At 45.5% G+C, this 9,909-nt stretch overlaps 1 protein-coding gene across 2 annotated transcripts; it reads right to left on the bottom strand.

Moving 5' to 3' along the window:
* Positions 1–349: 349 nt before the first annotated feature.
* Positions 350–9,006, bottom strand: LOC119021798 (protein FAM107B-like). 2 transcript variants are annotated; one of them, XM_037102306.1, is made up of 4 exons: positions 8,473–9,006; positions 4,713–4,917; positions 1,575–1,734; positions 350–1,456 (listed from the first exon to the last, which is right to left on the bottom strand). In XM_037102306.1, the coding sequence occupies exons 1-4, from the start codon at positions 8,612–8,614 to the stop codon at positions 1,340–1,342; spliced, it is 624 nt and encodes a 207-aa protein (XP_036958201.1). In that variant the 5' UTR covers positions 8,615–9,006; the 3' UTR covers positions 350–1,339. The 2 variants fall into 2 exon arrangements, with proteins under 2 accessions (XP_036958201.1, XP_036958202.1); XM_037102307.1 differs by lacking the exon at positions 8,473–9,006 and adding an exon at positions 6,918–7,261.
* Positions 9,007–9,909: the final 903 nt, after the last annotated feature.

Below are 9,909 nucleotides of genomic sequence, written 5' to 3'. Positions count from 1 at the left end.
GTCTCAGAACACTTTCAGTCTGTGGCTGAACGCCTCGATCTTCTGTTACATGAATAAAACATATGTGAACTAGTTTAAATGCATTTTTATTTTTAACTTACCCGTGTGTATGTTTTTATTTATATATTGATTTTTATCTTATTTTATGATTTTATTTGAATTGTTCAACTTGTACAATTGTATGTTGAGTCACAGCTGCTCACATTATTTCATGTATGATGCAGAGATCTGAATAAATAACTAATGATCATTAAACAACTTCTTTCTGATATTTGCAGGTTATGAAGACTTTGTATGACAGGATATTAAAAGCTGTGTTGTGTCAGAGAACAGAAGAATCGTCATGTCGTCATGTCAACAAACTAATTTTATTCAGCTGTGAATCAAAACAGTCGTCACTTTAAAAGCCACAGAGTCAAATGCCAATAAAAATAGTTTAGACTCTAATGTTCACATGCTCTAAAATATAAGTTAGTCATTAAAATGATTTAAGTGATTGTTCAACTCAATAAGGATTAAATGATGACATCATCATCTGACATCAGGCTTCAGTTACGGGTCAATCAATATAAAAAAGTGACGTGGAAATACAAAATTCTCCTAAAAATCATCATGATGAAGATATTTTCCATTAATCAATAAGTAACAAAATGAAAACCTGCCAACTTATTAAAACAACAGACTTTATAATACTGAGATCAGGTTTAAAAACAGATATGAGTCTCTACACATGACATCATCATCATGACATCACCATGACATCATCATGACAATTAACGTGCTCTGTGACGAGGGACAGTTAAATGTTCAGCAGATTAATTATCTTTTAATATTAACCAGAAAATCTTTACTGATGATCGATCAGTTCTAACTCTGTCCATCTGACAGACGTCCACCAGGCAAGACATGCCCGTTCACCTGTCCATCACCTGCCAGGTGTCCAAACTGACAACCTTGGACAGCCACCAAGGGTTGATCGATCCGACCAGCTCCTCCTCTCAGTGTGTCCTCAGTGTCTGTATTGTCTCCTCAGTGTGTGTTCAGTCTGTCTTCAGCGTCTTCTGTGTCCTCAGTGTGTCGTCAGTGTCTTTATTGTCTCCTCAGTGTGTCCTCAGTGTGTCCTCAGTGTGTCTTCAGTGTCTTTATTGTCTCCTCAGTGTGTCCTCAGTGTGTCCTCAGTGTGTCTTCAGTGTCTTTATTGTCTCCTCAGTGTGTCCTCAGTGTGTCCTCAGTGTGTCTTCAGTGTCCCCAGTGTCCTCATCATGTCCTCATTGTGTCCTGTGAACCTGTGGACAGTCCTCTTCTCAGTTGTCTGTCTCCTGGAGGACAGCAGCTGTCTTTACACCTCCTTCTCATCTTTACTGTGAATGGACGTCCGTCTCAGATTCTCCTTCACCTTGACGAACTCTGGAGCTCTCAGGTTGTCCTCCTGCTCCTTCTCCTGTTGTCTGTCCAGCTGCAACACAAGAGACACAAGTCAGGACGCCATGATGACAGAAAGACGCCATGATGGCGAAGATGTCGTGTGTGTGTGTGTGTGTGTGTGTGTGTGTGTGTGTGTGTGTGTGTGAGACCTCGTCCAGCTTCCTGTGTCTCTTGAGCAGCTCGGCCTCCAGAGGAGAGATCTTCCTGTGAGCTTCCTCTTCCTGTTTCCTCTGTTTGATCAGCTGATCTCTCTTCCTGGACTCAAGGACTCTCTGCAGCTCTGGCTTCACCTCCAAAATGGCCCCGCCCCTGGACACACACACACACACACACACACACACACACACAGAAGCGCAGGAAGTGACATCAGAACACAGGTGGTTACTCAGGACAGATGTTAAAGGGATAGTTCATGTTTTTTGAAGTGGGGTCATATAAAGTACATATCTATAGTCGATCTGTTCTCTACAGTAATCACGATCAGCGCAGCCTCAGTTTGGAGCAGCAGTGAGCTGCTCCAGCCCAGACGCTCAGCTTTGTACTGCAGTGAACAGAGTCCAGAGAAAAAGAGAAATAAACCACCTAAAACAGGGCTCACCTTAAAAAATCTATATCAGTTCAAGTGTAGAATCGTAGAACCTCCGTATCCCTACGCAGTTCGCAACTGCGTAGGGATACGGAGGTTCTACAGTTGAGAAAATGTAGTGCCAAAATAAAGGGCAGTCTGACGGCGATGTAAAGCGGTGTGAATTTTCCCTTTACAACGTACACTTGAACTGATATAGATATCTGCTGCTCCAAACTGAGGCTGCGCTGATCGTGATTACTGTAGAGAACAGATCGATTATAGATATGTACTTTATATGACCCCACTTCAAAAAACATGAACTATCCCTTTAATGCAGCTGTGAATTCTCTCTTATGGTTACTGATAGTGATAGATCTGGGGTATTGATCAATATTTTAATATTGTGTGTGTGTGAGATGTGGAGGAAATGTTACGTACATTTTGAACCTTTGCTACAAACAGTTAAAACAAACTTAGATAAATGGGGAAGAATCAACCTCTATGGGGAAAGGTCAATAGAAATGGTGTTGGCAGCACAATTTAATTACATATGCTGATATTGCCAGTTATTATAGCCCCTCAGATCTTCTAAAAAACTGATGTGTTAATTAAATTGTTTTTATGAGACCAAGGATTATACTTAGTAAGATGTGTTCTCCTCAGGACAAAGGGAGTCGAGGGGGTCCTCACAGTGACTGAGTCGCTCGGTGCCTCCAGAACCTCGACCCACTCATTCTACTCGACTGATCTTCTGTGTTTGACAGTCAACCACCAAATCCTCCTCTGCACTCTGACTGAACACTGCTGACTCAGCTCTAACCTGGTTCACATCATACCTGACAAATTGCACCTTTCAGGTCACCTAGAACGGCTTCTTGTACAAACTCTGCTTTCTAGGAACTGGTGTCCCTCAAGGCTCAGTATCAGGACCGGTTCTGTTTTCACTGCACACTAGATCACTGGGCTCTGCAGTCACATCTCATGGATTCTCTGACCACTGTTCTGCTGACGACACCAGCTGTTCCTGTCTCCATCATCTCTGCTTGGACAGCTGCTCATCACCTCAAACTCAACCTGAGTAAACCTGAACTCCCGGGACAGACTGTCCTCACATGGACCTGTCAGTCACTGTCCAGGACGGCACAGTATCACCTTCATCGATGGTGAGGAACCTGGGCGTAATCCTCGATGATGGACTGTCCTGCACCCCCAACATCACTGCTGTGGCCCGATCCTGCAGATTTGTCCTCTACAGCATCTGCAGGATCTGGTCTTTGTTCAGGAGGGACGCAGCCCAACTCCTGGTCCAAGCTCTGGTCATCTCCCTCCTGGACTACAGTAACTCCCTCTTGGCTGGACTCTCAGCCTCTGAGACTAAACCACTGCAGTGTATCCAGAACGCTGCAGCAGCTCGTTTACAATCAAATTCTCCCATGTGACCCGCCTCCTCCGTGACCTCCACTGACTTCCTGTTACGGCCCACATCTGATTCCAGGCGATGGTGCTGGACTTCCAGGCCGTCAACAGAACTGAACCTGTCTTCCTCCAAACCCTGGTCAGACCACACGGCCCAGAGAGAGCACTGCACTCTTCTACATCAGCGGGCCGGCTGGTACCACCATCGCTGAGAGCAAACAAAGCTGCTCAGAGAAGTCACCACTCTTCTCTGTTCTGGAGCCTCAGAGGTGGAATGAAGTCCAGACCAGCGTCAGGACAACAGAGTCTCTTTCTGTCTGCAGCAGAAGACTCAAGACTCACATGTTCAGACTTCACATCGACCCCACAGAGCATGACTCCCTCCCGACCGCCCAGGTGCATACAAAAAAATTGCATGCACTTGTATGTTCGTATCGTCGCACTTCTATTACAGCACTTACGTAATTAAAGAATCCTTGACTAACAGCAGTTACAGCTGTTTCTGTATTATGTTTTACTCTATCGAAGGTGATGTTGTGGTTTCTCTCTTGTGACAAATGTACTCATTGTAAGTTGCCTTGGACAAAAGCTTCTGCTAAATGCCCTGAATGTGATGTGATGTGATGTGATGGAGAAAGAAACAGAACGGATCAGTATTGAAAATAAGCTCATTCCCGTGTTCCCCCACCACTAGAACATGTCAGTGTACAAACAGCAGAGTCTCAGAGGTCCAGACCAAAGTTCACAAAGTGTGTCAATCATCATATTGAATACACAACAACACAACGTTCTGCACTAGGTTCAGATTTAACTGCTGCAAAACTAAACTTAACTAAAAGAAATCGATGAGCAGAACAGCTTCTTATGAGCACATGCTCATCAGGACGAGTGACCGGACCAACAGAACAGCACCGGTGTGGGATCTGTTCTGGACTCATGTCACACAGTTTATACGAACGTGTCCTTTACATCTGTTCTGTATCTGTTTACCTCATTTAACCTCTAAAGCTGTGGACGAGCTCAGAACCAGGTCCAAGATCAATAAACACTGTGTGTGTATCAGAGTGTGTGTGTGTGTGTGTGTGTGTGTGTTTGTGTATCAGAGTTTGTGTGTGTGTTTATCAGAGTGTGTGTGTACGTGGGTGTGTGTGTGTCCTCCAGCAGAGGGTGCTGTGTGAGCAGCTCCTCCATCAGCTGTTGATGCCACAGCTGAAAATATTATACTTATTAATTATTAATAATTATTATTTTATTAATTATACTATTTAATATATTCACACACACACACACACACCCTCAGTACCGTTTGCAGCTGCTCATCAGCTCTCTGTGAAGTTCTTGGTGACTCTTTGAAGCTTTGACAGGATTGATGAGTTTTTTGGGTTTGATGAGGTCATCGTCCTCACCCCCCTGCGGGTAGTCGGGCTGGGGGACGTGGCTGGACACCGGGGACGGCTTCCTGTGGACACCCTCAGACCGATGCTGCTGCAGGTTGGCATTCGCTGAGGCTGCAGACACGAGGAGAGAAACAGCAGGAGTCAAAACTTTCATAGGGTTACAACAACTCGACAGACTTGGTCTTACTGAAGTATTTTCATGATGTTAGAGGATGTGGCTTCGTCCAATCAGGCACAGCAGGACTGATGGCTCCGCCCTCAGGACAGACATGCTCAGCTCCATCAGGAAGTGAACAGGATGGTGGTTGTAGTGCCGGCTGCAGCCTGCAGGGGCGCAGCAGGGCTCCGGTGTGTCACACAGAAGAAAGGACAGATTATCAGAATGTGATCCGTCCTCAGACACACAGATCACATGTCATGTCACAATGACCTCTTTCTCAAGTGCAACCAGAGACGCCGTCCGCTGCTTCATCTTTCACAAATATTAACCAGCTCGTCTCAGAAACACAGCGAGCTGCAGGATGCGGCCAAAAGTCTGTGGACAGCTGCTGCACAAACTCACCTCCATCCTTCAGGTGATCATCAACAACAATGTGACACAGACAGCCTGCGTCACGTCGCCTCGTGCTAATGAGCTGCAGGCGGATGTGATGATGGTGGAATCAAAGCTGAGCCAGAGACCACTGTTCACCACCGTGTTCAGCATCTGTCAGAGATGGATGAAACCGCTGGATGTTTTTAACAAGACGTGTCTGTGAGACAGAATCAGGTCTCAGAAGATGGACGGGATGTTCTTGTGTCCAAAACGAACAAGATTGATGGAACTGGATCATAAAGACACGTAAAGTTTCAACATCATCTCCATCATCTTCATCATGGAGCTGATTGGTCAGCAGCGTCACCTCAGAGCTGCTGGACGTCTTCACGTGAGCAGAGAAGCTCTCTGATTGGATGGGTCCAGCAGTGCTCTCTGGGTCCTGTGGCTGCTGAAGCAGGGAGTGTGGATGGACTTTGAGATCTTGTGTGTTCTGGTATTGATCGGACACAGGATGTAGCTGTGAGCTGTGATCCTGTTACAGACGGTCTGACTGCAGCTCATTGATCGTGTTACAGTCGTATCAGAGAATAACGACAGCTGAGGTCATTAAACCAGATCAGACCTGCAAACAGCTCAAAGCATGAAGAGGAAGACGAAAACTCATCCTCAGAAACACACAGTCATCAGCTGGATCAGCTGAACAGCTGACGCCTCAATCTGCAGACAACCAGGTGACAACAGAGACCACGATGACCATTTAATACCACTGCTGGAAAACAAATAGTGCTGCTGACAACGACAATATGATTGATGTTTATAACTTGTGTGAAATCATAAAGACTCAAAAGAATCTCACTGATGGGACAGAACAGGAGGAGCTCTGTGTGTTTGGACTTGATGACACAAACAGAAGTTCTGACTGTTCAAACACAGCAGGTTGAAGCCTGCTGTCCTCCCACACGTGACGGGTCAGACTGTCAGCTGTCGATCCGATCCTGACTTTTACATCCTGACAGATGTTTGAGTGACATTCAGTCCAACAACTTCATCAAGCGTCCAGTACAGCAGGTGTACCATCTAAAGTTCTACAGTCTGAGGACTTTAACACTAGAGGATACTGGACCAAACCAGAACTTTCACACCAGAGATTATATACACAGTTGTTTGTTCCAGTGAAGCTGTGAAAATCTTTGATTCCATCAGAACCTCAGTCCAGTTGGTTCAGTCCACTCACATGAAGTTTTGCTGCCCACAGTGACGTCATGCTGACTGTCCAACACTCTTCTCCTCACAATGACCCGTGAACAGTCGGCACCACGCTGCGGTCCAACTCACGACTCAACACCTGAATTATTCATGAAGAGCAGAACTAACAGCAGAATATCCAGGAACAGGAAAGTGTTCTGTTGGTACTTTCAGAGTACTTTTCTCTTGTACTGGTACTTTATGTGAATACTGCACAACACAGGACTCAAAGTAATCAATAATCATTAGCAGTTTATCGATCAGCCAGTTCAACACGTGCAGTGAGCAGAAGCTTCAGGAGGATCCAGGATCAACTCAGTCCTCTTACCAGACTTCACCATCCCCTCCCTGGAGCTACTCGTCTTTCTCTGGTCCATCTGATCCATCAGACCCCGGTAGTCCTGGTGGTTCTGGTGGTTCTGATGCGTGTCAGTCTGTGTGGACTCTCATGCTCTCTGTACGAGCAGCAGCTTCTCTCCTCCAGACTGAATCATGCCGAGTTTAAAACAGCCGTCACATGATCCTCAATGTTCCCTCCCTCAGTCAATACAGCCCTGCTGCTCCTCCTCCTCTTCCTCTTCCTCCTCTCTCCTGCTCCTCCTTGCTCTCCTCCTCTCTCCTCCTCTCTCTCCTGCTCATCTGTCTCCTCTCTCTCCTCTTGCTCCTCCTCCTCCTCTCTTTCATCCACCTCCTACTCTCTCCTCCTCTCTCTCCTCTCTCTCCTCTCTCTCCTCTCTCTCCTCCTCCTCCTCTCTTTCATCCACCTCCTACTCTCTCCTCCTCTCTCTCCTCTTGCTCCTCCTCCTCCTCTCTTTCATCCACCTCCTACTCTCTCCTCCTCTCTCTCCTCTTGCTCCTCCTCCTCCTCTCTTTCATCCACCTCCTACTCTCTCCTCCTCTCTCTCCTCTCTCTCCTGCTCCTCTCTCTCCTGCTCCTCCTCTCTCTCCTCCTCTCCACCAGTTGAATGTTGTGTCAGCTCGTGTAACTCTGATGATGTCACAACATGGTGGACCTTATAGTGAGGTCACACTCAGGTGTCATTAATTACATCACTGCTGTTGCACAGTTGAAATGTCTCTCGACGACCTCCGTGAGTTTGTCCACCATTTTTCTCTCAACACAATGCATGATGGTAAATATTGCTTGGTTAGTGACCATCAGTTGTATACTACATTTTGCAATGCATTGTGGGATACGCTCAGTCACTATATAGGGTATAATGACTCTCACTAGACATTCGGGCAGCACTACAAAATGTAGGGAGTAATGAGTGACACAGCCTTCGGCTTACAAATGTAGATCGCCAGTCAACCAACAAGCTAACGAGCTAACAAACAAGCTAACAAACAAGCTAACAAACTCTCTGGATACATTTCAGTCCCATGTTCAGTCCAGAACACTTTCCATCATTAAATGGAGACAAGAGGTCAAAGTTCGCAGTTTATAACAACAGAGCTTTGTATGATTGACAGGACAGGAGACCCTCTCTCTCCTCTTCTTCCGTTCTCCTGAGCCAATCGCACGCCAGCCTCCAGATGATCGATGCACCATGTAGCATATGAGATTTCAGATCCAGTTATATATATAGTTTATATCAGTTTTTAAAGCCTTAACTTAAAGTTTTATGCATTTTGCATGAACCTTTCTGTTTCTGGTCTGATCCGAACAGCTTCAGAATAAAACAGAACTTTAGTGTTTCTGTGCTGCAGTGGACCTGGTGCTGTTGCGATCAGAGCAGACAGCTTCACATCAGGACCATTACAGCCGACTCACACTGAGTGAGCACTGATAAGACAGGACGACTGTTCAAAGGTCAGACTCCACTCCCAGAGTTCACCATTGTTCTCTGAGCTGGACGGTAACCTGAGAGGGACAAACTTACCTCTGCTGTTTGAGTGCTTTCCATTTTTCACACACTGCTGCTTTGCTGGAGGCTCGTGGTCAATGCTGTACGCCTTCTGCAGAACAAAGAAGAAGAGGACAAAAGAAGACGCTGAGAGAAGACGTCCTGACCTGTTTGTCATCAGACTCTGGACATCCTTTCTGTAAACACTGTTTATGCTGTTAATTGCCTTAATGATATATTATATTTCATAAACAATTCTCACCTGATTCAGTTGTTATTATTAGTGCATCATGTGAAGTAAAGAAAAAACATTCATCATTGTTCAGACTTTATTCAAACAGGAGAGAGACGATGATACAGGAGTGAAACAGAGCAACACATAACTGTCAGCAGACTCCAGCACTGATGTGGGTGTTTCACACGTAGTCCTTGAACTCTGGCCTGTAAAGCAACAGATGAGCAACATGATTAAATGTTTTTATGTATCAGAGCTGGACTGTCCTCAGCATACTGGGGACATAAACAGTCAACGGTCAACACATTCCTGGACAACACTGTACAGATGTCCCAGATTATTTAATCTATTTGATCTATTCAAGCTGTTGATAAAATTCCAGCACTTTATCTTCCTTTACATTTTTCTACTTACTGTGTTTATTGTTGTGCACCAAAGACAACAAATGGTGAAAAACTACTTGGCAAAATATGCGACTGTGATTATTGTGTGTCCAGGTCATGTAACCTGCTCAATATTCTGTGGGTATTTATCAGAACAAAGCACAGATGTGCAGATGTTCAGCGTTAGATGTGGACCTCGTCATGTCCTATCCTTTGAGCTTAAACATCTTCTACCCTCCCAGTCCACGGCCTCCACCTCCTCAGACACCGCTGGTCTCTCTCCTGTTGTCCTCTCTGACGGGATAATGTGCTTTGCTTTGACGTGTCCTTGTCTTCAGAGAACAATTCTCTTACCGTGGAAGTTCTAACATGCAAAACATCGTATCATCATGAGTCCAGTAGAACACTGATGTTGGTCTAAATCACTGAGGGTAACAGAACAAACATGTAGCAGGTCCACCACTGACGCTGATGTCTTAGCTTTGCCATAGCCGCTAGCTAACCAGCAATACGTTATCAATGAGCTATAAGATCAAAACAGTCCTGAATGCAGGGCACCTATTGGCTCAGCTGGTCCCATGTACAGAGGCTGTGTCCTCGCTGCAGCGGCCCGGGCTCGAGTCCCCCCCCCATCCTGGTTCTGTCATCTCTAAGCTGTCCTATCAAAAAAGCCCCAAAAATATTAAAGATAAACATTGTCTGAAGGCTAACTGAGCTAGCTTGACAGCTATGTCCTGTTGGTGCCCCTGTTGGTTGTTTCTGTTCAATATGATAATATGGGATGATACTTGCAGGTGAATGAGTGCAAGAGTTACTTGTAGTTGGATGTTAGATGATGAAAACGATGCACAGACA

This window comes from Acanthopagrus latus, chromosome 6, assembly GCF_904848185.1.
Source record: "Acanthopagrus latus isolate v.2019 chromosome 6, fAcaLat1.1, whole genome shotgun sequence".
Taxonomy (NCBI): Eukaryota; Metazoa; Chordata; class Actinopteri; order Spariformes; family Sparidae; genus Acanthopagrus; species Acanthopagrus latus.
The sequence above is the reverse complement of the archived record's forward strand: the minus strand, read 5'-3'. Positions and strand labels throughout refer to the sequence as shown.